Source organism: Emydura macquarii, unplaced genomic scaffold (assembly GCF_026122565.2).
Source record: "Emydura macquarii macquarii isolate MOO-44397 ecotype Brisbane River unplaced genomic scaffold, CSIRO-AGI_Emac_v2 contig_2676, whole genome shotgun sequence".
Classification (NCBI taxonomy): Eukaryota; Metazoa; Chordata; order Testudines; family Chelidae; genus Emydura; species Emydura macquarii.
Genome location: NW_027132813.1, coordinates 376528 through 403910, shown reverse-complemented (window position 1 = coordinate 403910; position 27383 = coordinate 376528). Strand labels below are relative to the sequence as shown.

The window sequence follows — 27383 nt, the reverse complement described above, 5'->3', positions numbered from 1 at the left end:
GGCTGAGGAAGAATGGAAAAAGGAAAAACAGATGGTTTAGCGCTTACAAAGTGCTTTTAATCAGTAGATCCCAAAGCACTTTACAAAGATGCGTCGATATCATTCTCCCCATTTTACAAAGGGGAAAAGCGAGACGCCGAGAGGTGTGAAAACATGACAACAATGGCTTGGCTGAGCCATTGCTGATAATTATGTATTGATGTAATACAATAAAACAAAACATTTATTAACATGTGTACAATGATCATCTCCCTCTCTCGTATACTTTGTATGGCTCTCAAGTTCTTAGATAGTAAGCTCATGGGGGACCGTTAGGATCATGTCTACCTCTGTGTTTCTACACCACCAGTACAATGGGGCTTTGATCCTGATAATAGCATTAGGAGTAGACTGCTGATCTCCTGACCCCCAGTCCTGTGCTTTTACCATTTAGACAACACTCCCCTACCAGAGCCAGGAAGAGAATTCAAGAGTCCTGACTCCTAGTCTCCTTTGCTCATACCCACCAGATCACTCTCCTCTTAAAGCTGGGAACAAAATCATGGAGTCCAACCACTAAATCCCAGGTGCCTGCTCATCTTGAGACAGCACAAGAGAGTCTGTTTACACACTGGAAGAATGACTGGATGCACAGCAGAAGGAGAAGCCAAAGAAAATCGAGATCAGAATTAAATTCTTTAATACAAAAAAGAGTTCGTTTGTCATCGTCGTAGCTGTTTTTTAAGATATAGCTGTAATTCTGTGTTTGTTTGTTTAAAAATAAATATGTACTACGGAATATCTTGAAAAAATTCACTAGACACAATATGTATTGTTAATATCTTTCCCCCCCGCAATTATTACAGATAAACAGTAGCACCAATAAATAAAATAACAAATATTAAAATTAAAAAAGGAGAAATTCAGGCTGTAGAATTTTCTATTGTTCCTGGTTTTTTTGTTTTTACATATATAAAAAAAAATTGTAGTGTCTATTTAATCCGAATCACACATATACATAAACATATATATATATATACACACACACACACAGCCAAATATATATATAGTATGTAGATGTATACCTAACCCTTGTCTCAATAGGAATGTGTAGGGATGGGTGTTAATTAAATAACTGCCTATAACATGCTACTGAGTCTGCCAACAATTGGGGAGAGAGAGGTTGGGGCAATAGAAGGGTTAAACTTATACACAATCAGTTAAAAAAAAAAAAAAAGGAGGTATGGTTTATAAATAACTGAAATTAAATATTACCAAAGAATACTGAAAAATCCCTACTCTTTAATTAAATTATCTGTTTAATTTCTAATTTAAAAAGGGATATTAAATAAGTATATAAAACACTTTCTCTTTCCCCCTCAGAAGCCTCTGTCTTGAGCACAACGCAGCATGCGTATATACATGACGGGTGCAGGTACATACCCGCGTGTTTTCCTCCTCCTGAAAGCCATCAGTTGGATGGGGAATTCCTAGTGGTTAGTAGTCACTTGTTGTGAGTCTGTTTTTAGACCATCTTGTCTTTTTGGAAGCTTTCATTTGGTACATTATTAGGCGTTGAAAGTTCAGTTGCAGGTGGTTTTGGGCAGCATTCTGACACAAACCAAGTACCCTTTTGATTAGTGTTTTTTAATCACAGAACTGGATTATATATAGCCACATAGACATACAAACACATCTTGGGGTGTGTGTGTGTGTGTGTGTGCGTGTGTGTGTGTATACTGGCGCATATTACAGACATATATAGGGCCAAGATTTTTAAAAGTGCCTACTGATTTGAGGTGACAGTTTGTGGGTGCCCAACTTGAGACTCCAACAGGCCTGATGTTTAGAGAAGAAGTGAAAATCAAGCCTCCTTAGGGTGTTTCCTATGAAGCACCCCAAATCACTCTTTCTTAGCATATGCTTAACGTGCCTCAGGTGGCACGAGACCAGGATTCATCACTGAATTTGGTCCACTAGTTGGATCATTAGCTTCCTCAGCCTAGGCCGTGTACTGATGGGGAGTGCGAGTTGAAGCTGATCCATGCTCCCCCCCACAAATCACTAGGCACTTTTAAAAATCTTGGCTGTATATATAAAAAGGATGTATAATTATACAGACACACACACAAACAGATTCATAGACACACACCCCTACTGTGTATATACTTTTGATTAATATCCCTTTCCAGAAATGTTCCATAAGCATCTTGGATGCTCTTCAGTGGCAGCTCTGTGCAGGAAGAGAGCAGACAGTGCTGAATGGCTGCCTGGCTATGCACCGGTCCCCATTCTTGCTTCAGCGCACTGCAGGCCGTACATCATTTTTGCAGCCACCAGGGTGAGAAATCTAGATTCTTGTGACACTTCTTCAAGGGGAAAGGTTCGTGCATCAGCTGCCCATCATCCTTAAGGCCAGGCTGTACCCTCGGCAGAGTTTCTACAGCAAGTCAAGTCAACGCAAAATGTACACTGACATCCCGTGTCCCAGCAAGGCAGACAGGTCGTGAGACGAGTAGGGGAGAAGATCGGGGGGGAAGAAGGGAGAAGGAATCCTCAATCACGCAGAGGACCCAGCGTCCCAAGCCATTTCCTTGACCTTTGACCCAAAACAGCCCAAGGCACCGCTCTTTGAAATCCCCTCCTCCTCCTCTCCGGTTCCTCTTCTCCCCGGCACAGGGAGGAGAAGGTGGTTTGTGGAACAGCACACTCGACAGAGAAACAGCAGAGGCCGCACAAGTCAGTCAGAATTAAGAAGGGTACACCCAGCGCCTTTGCTTAAGTCCAGTCTTAGCTTGTTTGTTATGCCCCAAGTAGCCCGCTTGTGTCCACAGCAGTCGAGTATATCCAGTGAAGACACCAATAACATTAGCAACGTTCAAAAAAATTCAGTGTGTGTACATACACACTCATGCGCACTCACACACACACATATATATGTGGTTAAAATATATATACATATGTCTGCATATATATGTATTTATTTTACTTATATACACCTATATATGTGTGTGTATGTATGGGAATCCCATAAAATACACCCCTATAGTCTTCCTGGCTCTGTTATTTAGCAGCATGAAAAGAAAAAAAAAAAAAAAAAAAGTTCAAAACCCAAAGGTGAATCTTGTGCGGCGGGTGCCTCGGGGAATGTTCCTTCCGGAGTCCATCGTCCGTACTGAAAGTGCTGTGCTCTACCGATCCTTCATTTTAGGGTTCATTTGGATTAGTTTTTTGTTTTTTTTTCTTTTTTCTTTTTCTGTCCAGGCGAGAAATCAGGCTCCAGAAACAGGGCCGTTCCCCCTTGTTCTCCGCTGCTCACCGTCTCGGCTTTTCACATCTGCTGGGGAGGAGAGGGAGGCAAGACAGAAGAGCGGTTACATTTGCAGGTCAGGGAGAAGACGGGGGCAGGCAGGTAGGGCACTGACAAGTTTAAGACCGCACTGAGGCTCTGCAGTGACAAGGTGAAGGCGCTGCAGGGACCCAGGTAACGATTTTTCACATACTAGAAGATGGGGAAAATAACTGAGAATATCAACCCAAACCAATCATATCCCCCTGGGTTCTCTTAGGTTGGGGGCTGAGTTAGGAGCAGAATTAAAACTGAAAAGCTTTCTCCCTCCTCGGCCTTCAGTCCCACCCTGCTTCCCCTCTGCCCCCTCGCACACAACTTGCATACACCAACTCATGTGCACAGGGACTGGCCGACCCATGCAAAGACCCCCCGCCACCTTGATTCCCAGCCTGGCCTGGGGTTTCCATTGGAAGCAGTGCAGCAAAGACTGTCTCATGCAAGCAAGAAGAGGAAAGGAAAGCACGCCTCCATTCCACTGGCTGCTGAGAGCAGGGGTTAGTGCCAGGGAACAATGGCAGCTGCCTGCGGAAGCAGTGGGAGAAACAAGAGCTTGCCCTGCCCCATAGTGCCCAACGTCAGAAACCCCAGTGGGGAGAGGGGGAGGAACTTCATCTTAACCAGCTTGAAATCCGGAATCAGCTAAATCACCCGCTCCCATGACTCCATCCTGTGCTCCCGGCCAATGCACTAGCTCTGGGAACCTCTAATCATGCCACTCACCCCACCGCAGAGAGGGGATTGGCAAGAAAGACTAATAATCCCTGGAGCAAGGAAGATTTTTTTCACTTGAGAATATTCCCCCCCCCCCGCCCCTTGAATTTTGGAGGATGATTTCCAGCTGCTTATGGGAGGGGGAGGGAGGTGGTAGGAGATAAAGGTCAAGGGCAGGGAGCTGTCTGGTCTCACTCTGTAACTCAAGAAGGGCTGGCTCTGCTCTGCCGCAACACGGGGCCCTCTCCCACTCAGGTTACACCTCCCGCCCCCAAGAATTCCTCTGCATTCACAAGCCCTGGCAGCGCCAGAAGGCTGGGCTTTGGCACCAAGTGGGATGGCACGATGCTTTAGGGGTGTGAACACCTCACTCCAAGGGATGGCTGTAGTTCATGGATGCTGTTCAACCTCAAAACTGCTACGAGGCAGGTGACGAGAGGCCTCATCTTCCAGCGCATGGCCACAGAGGACCCTCGCTCTCGTTTCATAGCGGTTTGCCCTTTTCACCCAAACAGAAGCAGCATAATACCCCCCAGATGGGCACCGAATCTTTGTGAAGCGAGGCTAGAGTTTATAGCCACAGACTGGCCCAATGGACCTTAGCCGTTCCTTTTAGACATCTTTACAGAGATTCTCTCACACACACCCCAGCCAGACCCTCAGCGGGTGTCAATCAGCACAGCGCCACTGGATTCAATGTGGCTACACTGCTTTGCACCAGCTGAAGATCTGGCCCACAGTTTCAGCACAGGTCAATCTCCAGATAACTGATGGAGAGCACGCACACAGATGGCTGAATAGACACAGACCACACAGTGTCCCTGGAGTCACACCATACGTGCAGCTAAGAAATCGTGACCCTGCCTTGCACACGCTTGCATACGGCCCAGCTCCACGCGCTCTCACATACTTGTCTGGGGGGATAGGGAGCTGTGTGCACAGGACAGCCCAAGAGTCCTCTCCCTGGCTTTTAGGAGCATGAGGACAAAGAGAAATGCTGGCTCTGGGGTTGCGTGGGGGAGGGCTCAGGGGGAAGGGGGGCTTCGCTGACTGTTTCCAGTCTCCCAGAGGTGTCTGAAAGAGTCACCCTCCAAGCGTACCAAGGGATACGTTTCCTATGAAAAAGGGGGAGTCTAATCAAAGGGGGATAGAAGAGCCTTGTGCCTTCCTTAAACCAGCCCGCTGGGTATATATACACTGTGACGTACATGGGGCTACAGGCTCCTTCCCTGCTTAGCACAGTGATCTGAAATCCACCATGGTGTCCTGCTACTGGGTACGCTGGACCTAAGCACCCCGTCGGTGGAAGCATCCCATCCAGTCCCTGCCAACCTATTAGAAACTCACAGCAGACCTAAACGCTGTCCCCATCCCACTGCAAGGTGTCCCTCTGACCCCTGCCCCTTAGTACAGAGGAAAGGAGCAACCACAGAGCAATGGTGCCAGAAACCAGCAGGAAGCAAGCTCCCCCACCTCCTCTCTCTTTCTCTCTCTTTGTGTGTTTCTCTTTCATCCTTCAGGACACAAACCTGCAAGTGCGCTCGTTTAACTCAAGCTGCCTCGACTTGCAACGTGAGTCTGTGAATTTGCAGGAACATTTACAGGTCTGGGGATCTTGTACAAACAAGTGCTTTCTCCTCTCTGAGCAAGGCTCACAGTGACTGCAAAAAGGCAAAAGGAAAGAAGTCTAAGCTACAGCGCTTCAGCAGGAAGAAAATACACATGCAACACCCTAAACATCGAAGCAATCCCTGGCCCCCTCCCCGCAGCCCCCGCCCCCCACCAGAGAGTCGCTGGCTGACGGACTCTAGCAGCAGCGCTCCGACAGTCCTGGAACCTAGTTGCGACAACACCCGCTTGCGTTAGCGTAAAGAGACAGAAAACAGGCTCTCAGCATGGTATTCACCAATCCTGCATTGGGTCCAGTCTGCACGGGGGCAGGAAGGTGAGAGAACCTCACGGACTACGGACTTGTTAGCAGAGGGCCCCTGAAAAGGAACGACTAAGCTAACAAAGAGGCTAGCAGGTTAAACCTCCAATGGTTTCTCCTCCCCTGGAGAAGCAGGCTGGGCTCAACTGTGCAATGAAGGGAGAGAAAACCCCTGCACCTTGCTTCTACTGTTGAGTTTTGTCCAGTCCTTCCTTGGGGACTGGGGGATTGAATTCATTCTTTAAGCCCCCATCCTGCTACAGACCTGCCACCTGAGAGACCATCAGGAGAAAGGCTGTGAATTTGCAATGCAGAATTGTGTGAATCAGAGTGAGAGAGAGAGAAAGAAGCCACCAATCCAGCAGAGGAAGAAGAGCCCAGCTCCCCTAAATTACCCAGACTTCCACTACTCCTTTATGCTTGTGTTTTCATCAGACACACACACATGCACACCCACGCACGCACATGCATGCACGCACAGCCGAGGCCAGTCTCCTGTCGCCCGCCTTGCAGCAGTGACTGGCTGAGGACAGAAGCCAAGGTGGGAAAGGGGAATCACTCAGGTGCATTATAAGGAGCGGTTAGAACACACCGAGCCCGCCTGGCCACCACATTCCTGTGCGTTCAGAAATGACCGCAGTCGCTCCATTAAAGAGAGCATGTGCCAAGCAAGCGAAAGCCACCTGCCCTTCAGCTGCATTACCCCCACCCAGTGCCAGAGCTGCGCCACCACCAGTGCTGCCCTGCAGGGAATAGGAGCCGACCAGTGATTCGGAGGGGAGGGTGAGATTTTGAGTGTGCTGCAAGCGGGCTGATTGGTTTGGGACAGAGTCTACGAGCACATGACACAAACGTACAAGCTGAGCAGTTTGTACCGGCTTTTCTTGCGCTTTCTCTTTTGACCCTTCCCCTTTCCTCGCTTTGATTTTCTGGAAGAAAAACAACAACAACAGAAAAAAGAAAAAGAAAAAAAAACCCAGAAAAGAGAGAGAGAGAGGGAGAGAAAGAGAGAGAGAGAAAACGGAAGAAAAATGAAAGAAAAACGAAAGAAAGAAGAAAAAAAAATACAGCCCTGTGTGTCCATTGGGGGGGCGGGGGGAAAAACACCTGTGGCAGGGCTGGAGAGCCACTCTCTGGGAAGACATGCTCATCTCCACACCACTCACACTGGCTGGCCTTCTCACGTTCCCCACCACCAGGTTGCAGCACAGCCAACCACAGGGACAGAAAGCCGTTCAGCTCAAAGGCAGCCTGGACCAGCCCCAGCAACATATTGTCCTGCCACTTTCTGGGGTAGGAGGGCTTTGCGGGCCTGGGGGTTGGGGGAGGGGAGCAGAGAGACTCCTTAAGTGTCGCCCAAACTCTGCGAGCGCCGGCAACAGAGCGTACGTCATTGACTGACAAGAGGAAACCTGAACAGAGAGACTCCCCTCTCCCTTGATGAAAGAAAGCACTGGGCCCAGACATGCCCAGATCTGCCAGGCACGCTTGCAGCACCAGCGCCACCCCACGTGCCAGATGCATTGCTGGCATTCCACAGGGAACATCGGCGCTATAGAGAAATCCACCACAGCGACCAGCCGTGCCAAGGCGAATGCGTGCCGGGACAGGGTGGGGACGCTGCCCCCCGTCAAACACCAGCAGTGAGGGCAGGGGGGTTTCCCTGAGGGAAGGGGCCCTGTGTTAAATCTCTGCCCTGCGAACTTGGCAACTAAGGGCAAACAAGTTGGGAGAGTTTGGTCCAAGCTCTCCCAGCCCTTTGTCCCACACTCACTGCCCTCGTGGCAGCCTTGGGCAGCCTGGCACAGGCTCGCTTGCAGAGGGAGGACCCTGCAGCGCTAGACATGTCGTGCAGCCAGCCTGTTTCCCTTTGCTGCCGCGGCCGCACGGGCAGATTGAGCGAGTGATTCCCACAGGCAGGTGAGCGATGATGCAGGAGGAGGCTGTCTCACCTGAGTCATTCGCTCGCCCATTCTTGCTGCACTCTGTCTCCTGACTGTCACCCCACGGCTAGGCGCTCCAGGGCCCTTCCCCTGCCTCCCACCCACTGGCTGCTTCCTACCTGATCACATGAAGGAAGAAAAGGCCTGACCTAGTTCTGACACCTGGGCGGGAAAACAGACCTTTCTTTGCCAGCCAAGTCATTTTCAAACCTCCCCCTCCCCCTTCCACCTGGCGCTGCGGTAGAGAGGAGCGGACGGAGCCAAGCCACTGACTCATTTTACACCTTCTTCTTCCCAATCCATCAATGGCTGCTAAGTGTCAGGCGGGTCTGGGAGGAGCAGGCATCGATCCCGCTGCCAAGGGCAGAGCAGGGGGGACAGTGAGGAGCCAGCTCTTCCATTCGAGCGGCACCAGCGCTTCCAGCACCAGCACAAGGAACACACGCGCCAAAGAGACACCAGATAAAGTCCCGGGGTTTGTCAGCTGAGTGAGCCCTTGCCGCAAAGCCCTCGGTACCTACTCCTCCTCCCCAACTCTGCCGCCTTCTTCCCTTCCCTGGCTCAATCCACCTGGGGTGGGCGGAAGGGCGAGGGGGGGAAGGACCCTGAGGGTAACTGGCAGGGCGTTTCTTGGGCCCTGTTCAAGCCTGTTTGCTGGCACCAGCAACTGAGTCTTATTTTCCTTCCAAACACTCTCCTAGCTGCGGGCAAAGAGAGTGTCCAGGACCACAAGGAGAATCATGGGGCGGGGGGCAGGGGTGGGGAGAAGGAAATGTCCTTCAGGGGCAATTTCCACACCTTGCAAGCTACTGAGAACCGTTAAGGACAAATATACTTGGGGGAAGGAGAGGGTGATGGAAGCATCAAGCACAACAGGGACTTCAGTCTGAGCCGAGCCAAACCAAACTGTCTCTAGTGTGCAGGAACAAGCATAGAGAAGGGGAGGGCTGGTTAGATGGGGAGAGGGAACACAGCACAAACAAGGGGAGCAGGCCGGCTGCTTCGCCCATGCCTCATCGGCACCAGCGCTCACGTGGACCCAGCTCTCTCACACCTTCAAAGCACAGAGTCACTTGGACTGGCCACCACTGCACACGCTGGTCCAGAGCGAAGGCGCCTTGGCCCCCAGCCTGCGGGACGGCAGCCTGATGGAGCCCCTGAGCCGAAATCCATGGAAGGAGGAACGGCTGGGAAGCAACTCTGACAGCATAGCTGACCAGGAGGGTGTTCTCTCTCTCTCTCTCTCTCTCTTTCTGCCTCATCTCCCCATGCCCCAGCTCCGTCACTTCCTCAGCTAGCACGGTGCAGCCGACTGGCAGAGATGCTATCCCAGCCCTGCACAGTCCTGCTCACCCGCTCGCATGGAGGGGCTGCACTTTCCTCTTTATTTATTTATGCTGGGTGAGTGCGCAATCGTTCGTTTCTCCCTGTCTGTTATCGTCACGGCGGGCCCATGTTGTCAGTGTAATTTTCATGACCGTTTTGGGAAAGACTGGACCCTGACCCCTTCCATGTCACCAGGGCAAAAGTTTTAAAGAGGTTCCACCTGTCGGGAAAGCCTCCACCAAGAACATTCTCACAGGCTGCTAGGAGAGCTAACGTGGCTCCTTTCCTTATCCCACCCGCCTGTCAGTGAGCAGCGTCCATCCACATACAGCGTTCGCCTTGCCTCCACCAGGCCTCTAGTGCAATCTCTTCCCGAGGCCAAGCACAGCACGAGTTCAGAGAGAAAGGTCCTGCTAGGAACCAAAGCTGAGATGGAGAGGCCAGCTGCTGAAAGAGTCTCTGCGCAAGCTGATGCGAAAGAAGCCAGCAAGCTCGCACCAGAACAGCGGGAAAAAGAAAGGCAGCGATTTCTAGTGACCACAGCAACACCCAGGTGCTGTGCCAGAATCCGTTCCTGAAAGACACACGACTCCACTCCAGGATTTCCCTGACGCTTTATGTAAACTGTCAGGGAGCCAATGCTATGCTGGGGTCAAGCAGGGAGCGGACTCCTGCAGTGTAGAATAAGAAGGAAGAACCACTGGAACTGGACGTCTGTGCCCTCCTGGAATGGATTTAGGGTATAACCTCTAACAGCACCCCTTCATTATTAAACAACTCCTAGATTTGAACATCTCCTGCTGCCAAACGCGCAAAGAAGGGGGAAATAAACCCCCAACCAACCACCAAAAGAAAAAGGAGGCAAAGGCTCATCACTTACTTTTCTTGTTTAATTTTGACATCTTTCTTTGGTCTGCAGGGGAAGAGAGAAGAAATGCTGGGTTAGAAGGGAGCCAGTGGCAGGCCCTTTACTGTATTGTCCGCCAGGTCACCATCCCAGCCCCCCCAGGACAGCAGTTCCCCCACCCCTGTGTCCTGTGCAGGGCGGACATCGCAGAGCGCACCAGGCCCCATCTATCCCGACTGGCTGAGCAGCCTCCCTGGAGGGGTTAGCCCTCCATTTGCAACCTGTTGGCAGCCCAGGGGCCCCACGTGACAAGGGCTTTCGTCGGCCCTCCCCCATACTCTCTTCAAGCTGCCCTGCAGTCTCTAGATGGATGGTGATATCACCAGCCCCCCAGCCACGCTGCCCCTCTGCAAAGCAGCTTGGAGCTGACCGGCAGCCTTAGGCCAGGGCACTTCACTCCAATGCCAGTAGGAAAGAAAATGCCAGTTTCCCGTAGGTAGGTGTATTCTGAGGGCAGCTGGTGCCCTGGAGATCCATCCTCACCTGCATTCACATTTACTGTGCTGTAAGAAGCTCATGTGCACTATGTGCTGACTCTGATGGGGTTTAATTCTCATTATCTGGAAGGAAAGACACAGAGAGAGTCACAATCACAGGCCAGCCGGGTCTGATCCACATCCCTGCAAAGGCCAGCAGCCCTAGCCCAGATGGAAGAAATATTCTCAGCCCCCGGCCGGCTCTCTGAGGAGGGCACCAGAGCTGGTACCGGTGCTAGCAGGAAGCACCTCAGAACTCAGCCCCGGGCTTTGTTTTTTCTGATGTGAAATGAAGCTTGGTGCTGGTGAAAAGTGCAGACTGACAGCCCTGGACATTGGTACGGACGTGAGAGCAGCTGTGGGAGATTCCCCCCTACGGCCCTGTCCATAGACGTCATCCCTAGTGACTCTTCTAAAGGTTGAGGCTTGCCTTGTCAGTCGCGGGCCCCCAAGTGGCTGATTTCACAATGGCCACAAAACTGCCCTCAAATGGGGACAAACTTCAGTCCCTACCAACACGAGTGGTATTTAAACCAAGACCCAGGCTGAAGGGCTTCACATCCCACACCTGATCCCCTGCACCCCCAGCTGGGGCTGGATTCAAACTGGTGCCTTCACGGTATAAGGCTCTGTGAGCCAACTCTAGAGCCCCTGAGCCAACCGCTCCTTCCAGCCTTGTGTTTCACTCTTTCAGCTGCTCAAACACAGAATGAAAGCCACTACATAGCAAGAAGTGTGAACCATTAACTGCAGCGTTTATGCTGTAGGCAGAGCCGTGATTCCTGCATTCAGCACTAGAATCATCCCTGGCGAAGTTACTTCAGCCAAGGATCTGACCCTATGTATTTATACTGCACTCGTCACTGTAGTGTTTGAATCGAGAACCCAGCTGGGTCGCTAGCACTGGTGCTTGCAGCAGAGACCTGCTGATGTGCTCCTGCCCCACTGCAGGTGCTCATAGGTCAGCTGCTGTGGTTCCAGTGTGGAGGGGTAGGAAGAAACATCTGTCCCTATTAACAGCACCCACCATAATGGGTCCCCGATTCTGACTGGAGCCTGGGCTGCTACTGCCATATAAATAATGCTGCAAGAATCCCAGATGAGTTCTTGACACATGAATTCAAATTTGGCTCAGGTCAGGTGTCAAACAAGTTTTTGTTTGGTGTCAACACAGTCCCCTGTGGTCTCTTGTCTATACCACAAAACCACTGCAATATTTACAGTCTCTGCTTGAGGGGCCCAGGACGGGGACAGCAGGGGCAGTGGTGGCCAGGCTGAGGGGCATCAGCATTGCTGTGGGTGAGAGGCAAAAACCCGGCCAGTGTGGAGGTGCGGGAGCAGATCTACATGGGGAACACTTTCACAGAGAGCCTCCTCCCTGTATGCCTGGCCTTAGCCATCCCTGCCAGCCTCTAGCTTTCATGAGCACTGAATTCAGCAGCATCAGAACAAAAGCGAGAAAGGCACAGAGGCTTTTCCACTTGACACTGCAGCATTGCGTTTCTCAGAGCCCCTTCCCACCCCTGCTGTGCCATTGGAGCTAATGGCCCAGCTCTGCTGGTAAAGGCTGACCTGACATGCCCTCCAGGGGAGAGTTCAGGGGAGGGCTTCCTCTTTTACACTACACTCAGCTGCACTGGGGGCAAGTGCTGCCTGATACAAGTACCAAAGCAAGGGTTAAGGGGGAGTGAGGGGCTGGGAAGATTCCCTACACAGCCTCTGAGATAATACCGAGAAGTGGTTAGAAGCGCTCCCTTTATAATGCAGCTTCTCCGTCTGTGGCTAGCGAGTTAAGGCCAGTGACCCAGAAAATGGATTCTCCCATTAACCTTAAATGGAAGCAACTCATGTTAAATCCACTTGGTGCAGCGGTGGGAGATCAGACCCACGAAGCAATGTCTCATCACACCAGCCTACGGATAGAAGCGAGACTGACCACACCTTCTTCCCCGCCCCAAGACTCCACGGGAGGCCCGTCTCCCTTCTCTGAAGAAGTCTCTCGCCCAGACTCAGCTTCTCCTCCTTGGCTGCCGCACAGCGAGCCAGTTGCAGTGATTCAGGGGATGGCCGATGACAGGAGACGTTCTCCCCTCCACTACCCCCATTCTCCAGCAAGACCCTCACCTCCATGGTGACGTTGTGCACTTCCACGGGGACGCATTCTAGGCCCTCGTCACCACAACAGCCCGCACACCTCAGCAGGGGCACACAGGACGGCTTGAAGATGTACTCCACCTCATCGGGATACTCCTGGAAAATGTCCACCAGAGTCTCAATTGTCCTGCAGATGCTGCGTTCGTAGACCTCCAGGAACTTAATAACTATGGGGAGGGAAGGAGAGAGGGAACGAATTAACAGCAGCTCGACCTGGGCACACTCAAACCTTCACCCTTAAAATGAGAGAAGCAGTTGCAACTACTGATCCCTCTGTCCTGCAGCCCTGATCAGCCTCTGCAATTCGGTCTGTCTCCCTCATCTTCACCCCAACAAGATGGGGGAGGGGAGCAGTGCAAATTAACTCCCCAAATATCCCGTTTACTCCTTAGGGGAAGGGGAAGGCTCTTGCCTGAATTAGCTGCTGCTTCTGAGTAGCAGAGGAAGGGTGAAAGAGGGAAGATAACTGTCTAGGCTGATCCTTCATGACTCTGCCATCTGTCCCTGAATCCTCCTCGACCTGCCTCCCCAGCCCTGTTATTTGACACACTCCATCCGATGTGCTGCCACTAAATGCCTTAGCTCAGCCAAAAAGCACCCAAAGCCGAAGCGGATGGTTTTGGGTGGGGGTGAATCGCCGGCAGGGTTTATCTTTCATCCCATTCAAAGTGTCAAATTCTCCTCCAGTGGGTACTGGGAATGACATAAATCTAAAGCAGGAAGTGGCCCTCAAAAGATCAGAACAGAGAGGACAGACTCCATCACTGCCAATCTTTGGGAACAGGCGTTCCCCTGGGGTGAACGTTTGAATCATTACAAGTGTAGTTCCAGTCCATCCCCTGTTCTACCTTCAGTCCACTCACCCAGTGCCTGCCTGTCAGATCCAGAGCATCCAGTCCAATCTGCCACCTTCTGCAGGACTACACTGTCCGCTAACAACATTTGCCAGAGTCTCAGTCCCTAAGTTCCCAGAACCTCTCAGGCAGACCACAGTTTCACAGCCCAGGAAATCTAGGCTTGGTTGTGGAGTGGAGGATTCAAAGCCACCCCTCAGCATCCAGGGTAATAATTGGGCCACATACCGGAAGGAGGCCGAGTGGGGTGCAGATCTGCTGTTTACTTCCTGCCTTTCACTCTGAGTACTCGAGTGGAAAAAAAAATCAGGTGCTGCAACCTCTGATTTCACAAGTGTTTCCCAATGCTCCCCTGTCTGGTGCCAAAGATTCATCTCACTGCTTGGTCAAGGGGTGGAAAAATTTATTTAAAGAGATGATAGATGTATACACATACAAAGCTCTGCTCTGCATCTAGCCAACGCACAGCACCTTACACTCCTTACAGCCCTCCTCGCAGCTGCAGAGTGTTCTAGGGGGGAAGTTTCAAATGGAGTAGAGGGAGCATGTAGGCCTAGGGAGACAGTGGTTGCTCTGTGCTGTTCTGCATTAGAATGAGACGCCTGCACTGTATGCACAGTCCTGTAATGGTGAGGTCGATAACCCCATGTGATAAGCACAAACTGCTTGCATCATGGAAAAAATGGTCTCTACTAAGCATTTCTGGAGTGCCCTGAACCTGTGACAAACTGGCATAAAGGTTACTTTGCCACAAAAATGTGAAAGTGGCAGGGCTCTGAGCTCAGGGCCCGCAGTTAATTGTTGAAAGTTAATTCTAGGTCATACATAGCTGACGGTGTCACAGTGCTGCTGGCAGTGGGTGCAAGGGGGGAGGAGCATCTGTTTGGGAGTTGGAAGTGTCAGAGAGCACAAATGCCTCTTAAAAGAGAAAGTGGCTCAGGGAGGGGAAATGTGACCTGCAAGGCATGGACCGGTTGTTAGAATTCTTTCTCCAGAAGAGCCATTCCCCCCTGTCCTCCACAAGTCTGCCTCTCAACTTCTTCCCTGTCTTGTCTGTGCCACCTCCTTCTTCTTGTTCCCCTTCAGGGTGACCTTAACCTTAAAAAGAGACTATCCATAGACAGTAGATTTAAACAATTTAGCACTGGAAAATTATGCAGGCCCAGAGATACCCATGGAGACACACTGCTGATTATTCACACCGTCCCAGCATTACGGATCTGGGAACTATTGCAGTACAAATAAGTTTGGGATAAAAATGCTGAGGGATCCATGTAGGGGAGGAACAGGTGCAAAACAAAGATTATCCCATGTGTTAATCTAGTCCATGACAGGCAGAAACTGAAAGTGACTAGAAACTAAAGTGAAATGACCAGCCTGCTCCCATGGTCCAAACAGTGAAAGTCAGAAGGGAAAAATCGATACCATAAACAGTGACAAAATACACTTGGCTTTTAAAAATTCATTTGTTTTTTATAACCTAAGGGGCTATTCACAGCATAAGGAAGGCAATTCCGTTTAGAAGGCCAGATTCAATGGTGGGTTCCAACTGCTTTACCAGAACAGCTGGATCTTACCAGTGACTGTGGTCTATAGTTTGGTTTCAAAACTGTATATGTAGTTTCCTTTGCAGACTCTTTTGTTTCATTTGTAAAGCCACCAGCCCTTACATGTTCAGCGGTGCCCTGATGAGAGTGCTGGGGACTCAGGGTGCTGCCAGACCCAGAAAGTCCCCATAAGAAATTGTCAATAGAAGCCGCGGCCTTTACATGCTGCTGTTTTTTGTATTTGAATCTGAAAGATTATTTTCAGTAGCCTGTGTCAGCTTCTGAAGAGGGGGAGGGAAATCCGTATCCAAATTTAAATCAGAATATCCTGCACATGAAGGAGCTGATCTTGCCCGATGCATTGATTAATTTGAGTTTAAGGGGCTCAATACTTAGCAGGAACAAGCGGTGGAGAGAAACCATGATAGGAAAGGAGGTGGTGCTCACAGAACGGGTCTGTGATTGGTTCACTGCCGTGCCCATCACTGGCTGAGCAGCTATATATACATACTGTTCTTTTAAAAATAAAATGAGCAGCCACAAGGGCTGGTGGTTTCCTTTATTTATACCAGAAAAATCTTTTCTCGTGGAGCAGACAAAGAGTGTTTTGTCTGGTTTCTCCACAATGTCCTGTGCCACAAAACCATGTGGAAGGATATCTGAGCACTGGGGGGGGGCTGGGTCTACAGTTACAAATAGTCCCCAGATTGGATCAGGTCCATCCCAAATGTAATCCTGGCTGAAGTGGACATACATCTGGGTCTACGATGTGACCAAAGAAACAAAATGACCTTTCATCCTATGACCTCTAAGTTCTTTATGAAGGATGAAGCTGTACGACACCTCTTGTGGAGTAGCTGAGTATTATCACCCCTTTTCACAGAGGAGGAAACAGAGGCATGGGGGGAGCAAGGGGAAAGGAATGGGATATGACTTTCCAAGGTCTCGGAGCAAAAGAGAAGCAGAGCCAGGAAGATAACCCAGGAGTCCTGATTCCTAGTCCCCTCTGCTTAAATCAATAGAGCAACCGCTTTTCCTTTCCCATCACTCTTCTTCTGATGTGGAACCAGGAGCGGATAGAAAGTAAGAACCCTCCAGGGCAATGGGCACCGTTCAACTCCTCCTCTCACCAATAAGATGGATGGGAGCACAAAGGGGCACAGACCAAGGTATTAGCAGCGACTCATTTCTACCACTAGCAGAGGGGCTGGGTACCAAAATGAGCCTCCCAGCAGGCTCAGTCCTGCTCCCTCTGAAGTCAATGAGTCTTTCACTGTTCCCTTGGCAGTCTGCCAGCAAACCAGAAATGGATGACAATGCAAAATGGACACCTTGTAACAAATCCAGCCTGCTGAAAGTCTCTGGCAACACTCCTCCAGCTTGTCATGCCAATAAAGTTATTGAAATTGAAACCTGAGTGTGGCAGGGAGGGGCTCGGTCCCTAGGTGCACTGCTAGAGCCCCCTGCTGCCCTTCTGTGGGAATAACACCAAAGGTCACAACCTGCCAGGCCATGCTAATCAACCTGACGCAAAAGACGAGCCTGGGCCGCGGATGGCCATTGCCAGCGTGACAGTGGATGTCTCCAGCCTGGCAACCCTGGCAGAATGGCAACCCTGCTAAACGCTCCGAAGTCCGCAGGGCTCTAAGCCCCATCCTGGATCAAGAACTATAGAGAGAAAGCTGATCCATTCAAATATACGGGGTCTCACAAGTCAGAAGTGGGCTACCAAGACTTGCCAATTGATAGCTTGCTGCCTACTGCAGTTCTAGTCTATGCCCAGATTTATTCAGCCCTCCATCCAAATACCCGATTTACTATACTTTATAGTAGCTTGGTCTTGAACAGCTGGAGTTAGCTGAGATAGCAATGGCTTGAGAAGCACCAAGCTCCCACCTCCTTTTCATCTAGTATCCCCACAGGTACTAAACTGCCAGCAATAAACTGAATTGAATCAACTGGACTATGGTGCCAACTAATAAACTCTCTAGGCCTGCTAGCTCAAACAGAGAAAAGGGAATGTGTTTCAGGTCTGTCACTGTATAGTGCAATCCTCTCCTTCCAAGAGTTCTGGCTGGGGTGGGGTGTGAGTCTGGAAAATTAGCCCCGGCTTCGTCTTCTTTTCTTTTTTTTTAAGATGAGCTAACTTATAGTCTCAGGAAGATTTAGGCGCTGATTGGTCTTTTGTCTGATAATCAGATCTTATCATTGAGCAGGGCCCAATGAGTGCGAATGGAAAGCAGAGAAGGGGACGGGGATGAAAGATGACAAACTCCTTCCTGTAACATTGCGGCAAATCTTTAGGGAACTATTCATAGCCCTCAGCTTTTGGTAAATCTATTTTTCCAGCATTCTGGGAAATGGGCAATGGGTTCAGAAGGATCTCTGCAATACGTTCCATTGGACTGATACAACCCATGTCGCTCTCTCGCTCTCTCATTCTCTCCAGAAAAGCACCTGATGAAGGAAGGGAAAAGTCTGCTCTTCAGCCAGGCCCACCTGCTTCAGAAAAGGGCTTTCCAAATTAAAGAGCAGTTCTGACTAGTATGAAGCCACGGAAGGGTTAAATCTGGCATCTCACATTTCTAGTCCTATCCCCACCCTTCCCACCCCCACATGCGCACACTTTGCTCCTGCTTTCCAGAAGGTGGCAGTATTGGTCCTCAGGATCTTCCCAGCAGTTTGGTTCAATGTCTCCCCCAAAGCACCCCATTCCCCAGCTTCCGCTCTTCCTAATTGCTTGTAAGCCCTGTAGCTGTTGAGAGGAAAGAGGCAAGCTGCTTACCTTCATTGGGTTTCCTCTCCCCATCCCCCAGGGCTGGAGCGGCCTGCAACGACTGCAAAGATAATAGAAAATTAGTCAAAACACAAAGTCATTACCCTGTCCCCAGGGGCAGTTAGGGAGCTGAGCAGCTTCCCAGGATTCCACCCTCAAGCCCCAGAATGCTGCGGTAACAATGCCACTGGAAGCAACAGTGTTTTGGAGCGTTACTGTCACATTCAGATGCATTCCAGCCACCTTGGTTCCATCCCAACCCTCATCTCCCCTCGGAAAATAAAGCCGCCACAAAGAAGCACGTCTGACTTCCCGACTGTACAGGGGGAAGTACTGCGTGCGGGAGGAAGTTATTAGTAAAGGCTTTTGTCGGCTTTGAGGTGAAGTGTTCCTCCCCGCCCCATGTGATCGCAAGACAGGCACAGGGAAACCTTTGTCTTCTTTTTCCTCCGGAGCAGAAGAAAATGAAATAAAAAGAACACCTTGGCTTGGGCTTAAAAGGGGATGGGGTGAGGGCAGAGGCATAGCATTCAGGCAAAGGCAATTTACCCCAGTGTGTGTATGTGAGTGAAAGGGGCGGGGGGTGCTTTGGGGCGGAGCGGGTGCGGATCTGGTTTAGTGCAACACCACTTTGAAAAAGAGCACAGAGAAATAACTGCTCAAAGGCATTTTGAATGATTAAGGTCAAAAACCAGAGAGGGAATCTGGGTGGGGGCCGGAGGAGAAAAACAACATTGGTGACCTTCTAATGCTGACATGACAAATATGCTAGGAGATTTGTCCACGTTCATGTTCCAAGGAAAGTTAGTGGAAGGTATTTCAAAAAGGGGCCTACATTACAAAGCAGACTAGCAAGTGCAAACGGATTGGGTACTGCTTTTAAAGGGACAACAGCCCTATTTTTCTCCCTACCCTCTCACTCCTAAATTAGTCCCTGTTATAAAGGTAAATCATTTGAGCTGGCATGATGTGGCAAGGGGGGAAGGAGGGTGAGAAAAGTCTCATGGTTTGAAAGGTCATCTCTGCTCTTGCCATGTTGGGTGTCAATATTTGGCTTTATGTCAGTGTGATTAACTGTTACATCACTCCCTCACATAGTAACTGCACCCTTGCTCCCCTCCCCCAATCCCCTGGCATGAAGGGCATTGCATAGCACAGCGCAAGAGGGCTACAGCTCATTGATATCTGTGTCACAGCTTCTGTGCTGCAGAACCAAGACAAGGCCCCTCAGCTCCCTCTGGAACACTTTCCTAGCCAAAAAACCCTCTCCCGCTGCTTTTGTAGTGACAAGAGACACTTCTGAGTATTAATGGAATTAACTAGTCTGCCCCAAAACCAGAGGGAGAGAAAGTGTTCTTGTGTTTTATTGGAAAACCCAGCTCCTGTCTGCTCTGCGTGAGCATTGTAGCTCTGGTGGCATTTTCCATAAGGCAAACTTCACCCTGCTGTCCTTGACCAAAAATGTCAGTATTTGTGCAATGTGCTTCCACCTGCACGAGCTCTCCCCCCCCTCCCTCCGGCAGAGACAGCTGCATTTCGGCAGTGCTGTACTAAAGTGATAGAACATATTGCATTTGTGTTTCTCATGGATTGTATTAGGCTTTTAAAAAAATGAATGGCTGTGATCTCACAAATGGCCAGGTACGTGACTGAGCCAGCCCACCCAGGGCAGTGTCATGCCCGCCAAATAGATCAGCTACCTGTATGCTTCCACGCAGACCCACACACGACCTTGCGCCACCTTAAAGCATCAGCTTTAAGAGGAGGGAGGAGATGGAGCTTCCAAAGCAGCAGAAGAAGCCCCTCTCCCAAGTATTCCCCTAGGTCTGTGTGCAGTTCCCTCTAATTATGGTTCTCCTGATCTGAATTCCAACTCCACTGATGCCCATAAGCTCCTGGCCCTAGGTATAACATGCAAATCCAGCCTTCAGTCACCCAGTGAAGGGGTCTATTCCTCACGAGGGAAGAGAAACTATCTACCCTAGCTCAGGGTTAGGGCTGTGATACCAGTTTTATAAGTGGGCTCCCAGGAACGGTTTCATTGCTGAAGTGTGAAAGTCACTGCAACAGCACAAACAAAATGGAGGAGGCAGAGGCTGCAGCAGCCCTCCAGAACCACCCTGGGCCTGAAGTCCCAGGGCCAAAAGGGATAGAAAAGCATCAGCTGGGCCCTAGCGAAGGAAGGAAATAACCAGCCAGATCAGTCTGTTCACTCTACAAGGCCCAAAAGTACTGTTAGAGTAGGGCTTTGAGTCAGGCACAGCATTGCCCGCTGCTGAAAACTGGCTTGGAGACACATTTACAGCTCAGCTGGACCTATTTGCTTTCTGGGGCCACTCGCCTCCCCTGCCCCTAGCCCCACACGTCGCTGGCAGGTGTCAGAAAACAGGTGTGAGCAGCACATTTTCACTCCTCCCTTGCAGCACAGCCCATATCTCTTTCTTCCGCAGAATCCACTGTCTCCTCCTCCCCCCACCTGGAGCAGCCACTAGAACCCACTGGAAGAAGGAACCAAAATCTCCCCCGTGATGTTCCTGTGATTAATGTACGCGAGTGCTTGCGCGAATGAAAACGGCTCTCTAACAAAGTCTGCAGGAGGGCTAGAAGTAGTGCGACAGCCTGGGAATTCATGGGAACGGGATTGCTGTGCCTGCCTGAAATGAGCCCCACATGCCACTCCTGACTACCAGCTGGCATGCAAAGAAGGTGGTTTCACAGGAGTCCGTCCGTTCCCCCTTCTTTCCCCCCCCCCTCTATCCCCTCATGCCTTTGGATCTCAGAGGGCTTCTGGTATTAATAATAATACAATGTCTCCCTAGAGGCCCTGCTACACTCACGCATTTCTCTCACTCCTTTTCCTTTTCCAGTCACTGGTACCCACGGAGCCTGTCTGTTGAGGTAGCATTGCTTGAACGGAAGGGAGTTTGCCTCACATTAGACCAGATGGCCATGTATCACAGAAGGGGCAACTGGAAAACCAAAGCAGAAGAGCCCTTCAGGGGACAACAAGGCCCAGTGCCCTTCGGTGGGAGCCTGAAGGTCACCCTGCCTGGGCTCTCTCTCCTGTACTGGCTTTCGGAATTACTCATCACTTCCGTAACATGATTGCTTTTCATGTTTTTCTGTGGAACAGATGCCGAGCTAGAGGCAGGTAAATCGCCTTGGGGTATGGGATGTATAAAAAGAAACTTCTTTTGTGCCCTGTGCTACTGGCAAGTAGTTGAGAATTTATGGTCTGAAATCAGATAAACACTCCACAACCTATAGGCAGCTCCTGATTCACCCTGTCTGTATCTGCACCTTCCCTGTCCCCAGTCTGCTTTACTGAGGGATGCCGTTCTAAGGCGAAGCGAGTTATTCTCTTGAGGAAGAGAAAAGGTTAATCCAATCGTTCCCCCCACCGCAATCCTTTCTCTTCCTTCCCCTCCCCCTAATCTCTGCAGGCTCATTAAAAGAGCTTTGTAACTGTTTAGGGCTGGGACAAACAATCCAGCCACTTTGGGAGGGACTCTGGGACGGGAGTTAAGGCACTTTCAGTCTTAGGCGCTAGAAATTCTTCTCAGAGGTTTCTACTCAAGGGGGAGGCTTTACTGCAACCTTTCCCCATTGTACATGCAGAGAGAGGTCAGTAATCCTGCAAGCTGCCAGCAGACAGCATGGAAACCTCTGAGACAGAACAGAAAGGGGCGAGAAGATCTTGGTTTGTTCAAGAATTGGAGACCCCCTGGGATGGCAGCATGGAATCTCCCTTTTTGCTCCCAAGGCTTGGTCTGTTAGTTTGTTCTCAGAGCAAGAGGGAGAAACAGCTTTGGGGAAGGTGATCCACTGTGTCCCATCTAATCTGTGTAGAAGGAGCTGGGGAAGTTAGTTCTCCTGGTGTTTCCAGTGTGGCCTGGCTCATAGACACACCAAGAGCAGGAGCCCGGTGGGTGTGAGATTATTAACAGTCTAGTCACAGACTCTCTTTCCCTCCTTCTTTCCCTCCCTCCATGTCTGATCACTGCCTGATTCCTATGGCAATACCGCTGGTGTACCCAAGTCTCTCCACATTCCAGGGCAGGAAGGGAAGAGCCCACGCTCCCAGGACATTCTCACCCTGGGGTCACTCCTAGTAGGCTGCTGCTTAGAATCAAACCCATCCAACAAAGAAATAATGGGACCGGCCTGTGCATCCCTGCTTTCTAGGAAAAAGGGGCTGTGGGGAAGTCAGCATACCCTCTCCCCAAACCTATCAGCCCCACCTGACCCTGTGAGGAGTGAGGACAGGGTGGCAGGTCCAGGGCTGGCTAACGTTTGGGGAGAGTGATATTCTTACCACGTCTTCCCCCATCACCCTTTGTGATTACAAAGGAGGTTTCCCCACAAATACACAGGGACATCTGTGGCAACAACGGCACCTGTCCCAGGTGACCAACTCCCCATTTCCCACTGTCCCAATCTCACTGTAGCATGGATAATAATAGTAACAGCCTCAACAATGAGTAATGATAACTCTGCCTTTGCTAAAGCAGCATTGTAATACCTGCCCCTCTCCTCTGAATTTATTAAAGCAGCATTGCATTACCTGTACCTTGCTTTTCCCATGAGCCGGGGCCAGGGCTTTATTTAATTCTCCCAGCATGCCTGGCTAGGGAGATAAGTTTATTCGGCACCACTGCTTGATAAACAGTGGAGATAAATATTATCATCAAAGCACAAAGCTCTGGTCCCGACACGAAGAGTCTCGCTTCATGCCATGCCCACGATCATCGCCATGCTGCCTGCATGAGATCTTTCTATCACCAATATTTCTAAGGTTCCCATCACCGTGCTATCTAGGTGACTCACAAACAAATAAGGAGAGAAGTAAAATCTGTCTGCAGGAACCTTGTTGTCCGTCTGTCTAGGGTCTAAGCACTTATCCGGCACCTATCACTGTACTATCTGAGCATCTCACAATCTTTAATGTATTCATCCTCACAACACTCCTGGGAGGAATGGATGCCTCTTCTGAGCCACTGTGTGATTCTTCCGTATTTGTTCCCATCTTTTCCCTCTCCTTCTTTCCTTGTCATTATCATCCTATGGCTAGGAAAGGCTTTTGCACTGTGTTCTGAAAACAGCTAGACTTAGATTCTGTCTGATCTGCTGGTTTCAAAGTTTTTGGGGTTTTTTTTTAAACTACCTTAACATAAGACTAGCCAAGGACAGGCCAGTGATATCACCATAACTTAACACATGACACTCTCCAATAGGGTGGGAGACTTGTTTCTTATCAAGTATAGTCTAATGCGCTGCTGTCACTAAGAAAGTGGCAATATAAAAGGGCTAGCAGCAAAACGTGTGATGCCTGCCAGACTTTAGTAACATCTGAAATGGCTTCTAATTGAGGAGTTTGTCAGTGCTGAACAAACAACGTGAACAGCAGGTTGGTTTATAAATGGCATTTATTTTCACACTGCATGGCCTGGCCTCGCCTGGCCCTCAGTGATGGCCTCCCCATATTCCTGAAGTCAAACGGCAAAAGAAAACTAACCTGTTCTTATCCCTCCAACTATAACACATGCCCACCTAGGAAACATAAACCACAGTCACCTGGACGCTCATTCTAACCGGCTTAATAACTCTTGGCAACACATCCCACTTGACTCCCTTAAAAAGAGGCAGATTAATAGGAGGCATTTGTACAAAGAGGTGATTTTTTTAAAGGAGGCAAAATTGGTTTCTGATCCTTGGGAATGCCAGGGAGGCTGTGGTAAAAGTAGGAAGAGAAGGAGGAAATCGGAGTTTTGTAACCTCAGCGGGGACATTTATTTTGCAAATCAGTCTAGATGAAATCCAGAATCCATTTTGTCCCCTTTGATCTCTATTTGTTTTTCCAGGGAGGTATTTTGAGCACCAGTCAGTAACATGTGCAAGAGATCGAACTAAAGCCACAGGCGGCACGACAGCCCTTTTGCAATGTCAGGTGCCAGAAAACGAGGCTTAAACCCCAAGCAGGGTGCTACCAGAAGCTGATGCAAGAAGTCAGCAGCGCGCTGCTTCCATGCGATGACGGGGACTAGCGCAGGGACCATGACCGCCTGTGGATTGCATAGACGGCTCCCAACTTCTGCCAAACTCCACCGGCACCATGATCCGTCCCATTCCCGGGAGGAAGAGGATAATGGGCCCGGGGGTGGGGGAGGGTGGGGGGGCAGGGATGCAGTGAGTGAGAAATCGGGACTCTCCCAGGAACTCATTAGATCCTGGCTCTCCCTCTCTCTACCCCCAAGGTACAAGGGCGCCCGATGTCCCTCACATTCAAACTGCCTGTGCATGAGTGTGTGTTCACAGCAGCTCACGCGCCTTTCTCTGTGTTTGTCTTTGGGTGGGAGGCGTCACTTCTGTACACAGGTGCTGGGACTCGGGGTTCCCCTGACACCCCCTGGCTTGCAGTGGGTTCCATCACATGCAGGGGTCAATGGCTCCCCGCCCCCCATACAAATTGTTCCAGCTCCGGTAGGCGCTCCACGGCATTGCACACAGCCGTGCCCTCGCACACGCGCACAGAGGCAGCTGCCTTTGCATGCCATGCACCTAGGCACCGGGCAGGGACTCGCTCCGCCACGGGCATCTCTGAGAGTTTCCACCCTCTCCATGCGCGGTCGGTGGCCGTGGTGGGCAGGCGGGGCAATGACCACGCCGGGCCGGGGGGGGGGCAGGAGGCAAAGCGCCCCCTCCACGCACACAAAAGCCCTTCTCCGCCCTTCCGATTTCGCGCCCCCCCCCCCCCTTACCTTGGCGTTGTGGAGATAGAGCAGCGCCGCCAGCCCCCAGTGGATCCAAGTGAGCAGAAAGTTCATGATTCCTGCAGCGGGTCGGGGGCGGGGGGTGGCTGCTGAGCTGTGGCTGTCTCTCGGGCCGCCCGCCGGTCTCCTTCCCTTTCTCTCTACTCCTCCGTGCCTTCGTCCTCCCTCTCCTGGAGCCGCTCCCCGGGGCGATTTCTGCAAAGCCTGCGGCCAGGGGGGAAATCCTCAGTCTCGGGTTTCACCCCTCCATGAGCCCGGCTGGCTTAAGCGCCAAAGAAACACACACACCCCCTTTTTTTTCTTCTTCTTCTTCTTCTTCTTCTTCTTCCTCCCTCTTGTTCCCTGCACAAAGCTCAGCCTCCTCGGTCCGGCCCGGCTCCGATCCGGCCCCTGGAGGGACAATCCAAGCTCCACGCGACACTGATTTGTAACAGATTTCCCCTCGGCGGCAAGAAAACCCCACGCGCGCACACAAAAAGTTTGCCCGAAAGTTTCAATGCATTTTCCAGTCTTCGGGTTGGGTTGGGTTTTTTTTTTTTCCCCCTGCTGGAGTTTCCTTTCAGGGGTCAGGGGGGTTGATCCCCGCTTTGGATCCCGGGGGGGCTCAGCCCGGCTCGGTTCGACCCCTCTCCTGCAACGGGAAGGGGATGGAGCTCGTCCCTTCTTTCCACCGCTTTCAAAATCCAAACTGGCTGGGGAGTGGAGGAAAAATCCAAACCGGCCGGGGTGAGAGGGGGAATAAATTAATGAGTTGGATCAAAATAATAATTAATAACAATAGCAAAATCCCAGTGCACAGGGCGAGCCGCTCCTCCCAGTCTGCCCTGCTCCCTCCTGTGCTTGATCGGGCTCGCTCGCTCTCCCCTTTCTTCGCGGAGAGTCTGCCTGCACTTCGCTGTCTGTCGCTCGCTCGTGAATGTCAGGCACAGCCTCGCAGCTCTCTCGGCTTCCCCCTGCCTCGCTCACCCTCCCTCTGGATCTGCCGCTGCAGCTCAGCCCCTCCGCTCCTGGCTCAGAGGAGCTCCCTAGCCCCGCCCTCGGCTCCACCCACTCTCCTCTCTCAAATTCGCCAATTCCAAGTCAGCCAGCTCATTCCGAAAGCCCTCCGCGGAGCCGTGGTGTTGGCAAGCTCTTTCAGCAAGAGGAACGGGGGGGGAGCCGCTCAGTGCCCCGACCTCTTTCACTGTCTCTCCTCCTCCTCCCCCCAAGTCACCCTTGCTTTCCCCCTTCTGCCAGCCCCGGTGGGCCCGTGCTCAAATCAGAATTCGTCTTGTTAATGGGGCTTGCTCCAAACCAGAGCAAAATGCACTCCGGTTTGGGGGGCTATCTCCTTGCCTGCTAATCCCCAAAGTGCCTCTGACCCCAACATCCTATGGTCTCTTCTTAGCCCCTAGGGAAGGGAGCTGTCTTTCCTCCTGTGTAGGTTTTACTCCACTCTGGCCTGTGTGATGTCGTTTGTCAGCTCAAAGGACCCTGTGTGCAGGAATTACACTACCGGGACACTTTGCCAGGCAAACCTCAATCTACTCTCTGGGGGATCAAATTCAGTGCAGATGAAATGGGGACCCCACACACATTCCCCAGCCAAGATCCACCACCCACGTTATTTCATCATTTGGAGACTATTGTTTTTCTCCCTTCTTTTTTCTTGTAACAATTTGCATGTGTTAAAATACATATATCTATATCACCTGCCTCCTGACATTCCTGAGTATTGGGCAGACTGCAAGTTCAGCCCAGGCAAATTCTTTGAGTTCACCACAGACTGCAGAAAGGAGGTGAAGAGGGTGGAAATGAGAAAGACCATATTTTCATTAGAAAGCAGTTTATTTCCAGCATTGTGCCACTAGGCCTGTGATGATACAGAAAAGCATTGACTCTATAGAGGCACCTGCTGGTCGAGGTAAACACACACACAAAGCATTTAATTTCCCTAAGTAGGTCTTCGATTAGTTCTACCCTTTGTTGGTTTATCTTGGAATCACTTTTGTGATGCCATCTCAGGCAGCCTTCAGCAACAGTGGCCTTAGTCCTGCTGATCTAGTCGCAGACTTTGGCTGAGTAAGGACTGACTCACTTCTACCAGCTGCAGTAGTGGCTCCTTGGATGCACAGCAGGATTTGCAGCAGAGGGGAGAGGTCAAAGCTTTGTAGAAGCCTGCGGGGGGGAGGTGACCGTAGTCCTGCAAACAGGGTGAGAGGATTGTTCAAACATTGCAAAAGACTCCCTCTTTTTTTCTAATTGTTACAAAGACCCCTTCTGAGGGACCAAATTGCAAATGACTAGACTTTCCTGTAAATGTCACTGCCAAAATTCTCCTCAGGGAGCAGGGAGGATGACAGGCCCACAGGAAGGGGGCAGGCTATTTCGCGAAATAAAGGTAAAACAAAAAAATTCCCACATGCTGGACCTTTTCCAACAATGTTTTGTGCAGATCTCTATATGCAGTCCCATCCTCCTGTCCTGGCCCCTGCATTAGTGCTGGTTATAGCCCACTGGAGGCCCTAAGCAGGAATATTTTTGGCCCCCCCATACACACAACACATACTAATAATTAATAGGGAGCCCCCTTGAGCTGCTCAGGGCCCTAAGCAATTGCTTAATCTGCTTATGTGTATTGCTGGTTCTGCCCTGCATCACTCTCCATGAGCAGCAGAC

At 50.7% G+C, this 27383-nt stretch overlaps 1 protein-coding gene across 6 annotated transcripts; it reads right to left on the bottom strand.

Moving 5' to 3' along the window:
* Positions 1 to 662: 662 nt before the first annotated feature.
* On the bottom strand, positions 663 to 25690 carry VEGFA (vascular endothelial growth factor A). Of its 6 annotated transcripts, none has more exons than XM_067564713.1 (8): positions 24714 to 25690; positions 17965 to 18016; positions 12749 to 12945; positions 10632 to 10708; positions 10122 to 10154; positions 6830 to 6901; positions 5572 to 5703; positions 663 to 3316 (listed from the first exon to the last, which is right to left on the bottom strand). In XM_067564713.1, the coding sequence occupies exons 1-8, from the start codon at positions 24777 to 24779 to the stop codon at positions 3295 to 3297; spliced, it is 651 nt and encodes a 216-aa protein (XP_067420814.1). In that variant the 5' UTR covers positions 24780 to 25690; the 3' UTR covers positions 663 to 3294. The 6 variants fall into 6 exon arrangements, with proteins under 6 accessions (XP_067420814.1, XP_067420815.1, XP_067420817.1 ...); XM_067564714.1 differs by having other exon boundaries at positions 6848 to 6901; XM_067564716.1 differs by lacking the exon at positions 5572 to 5703.
* Positions 25691 to 27383: the final 1693 nt, after the last annotated feature.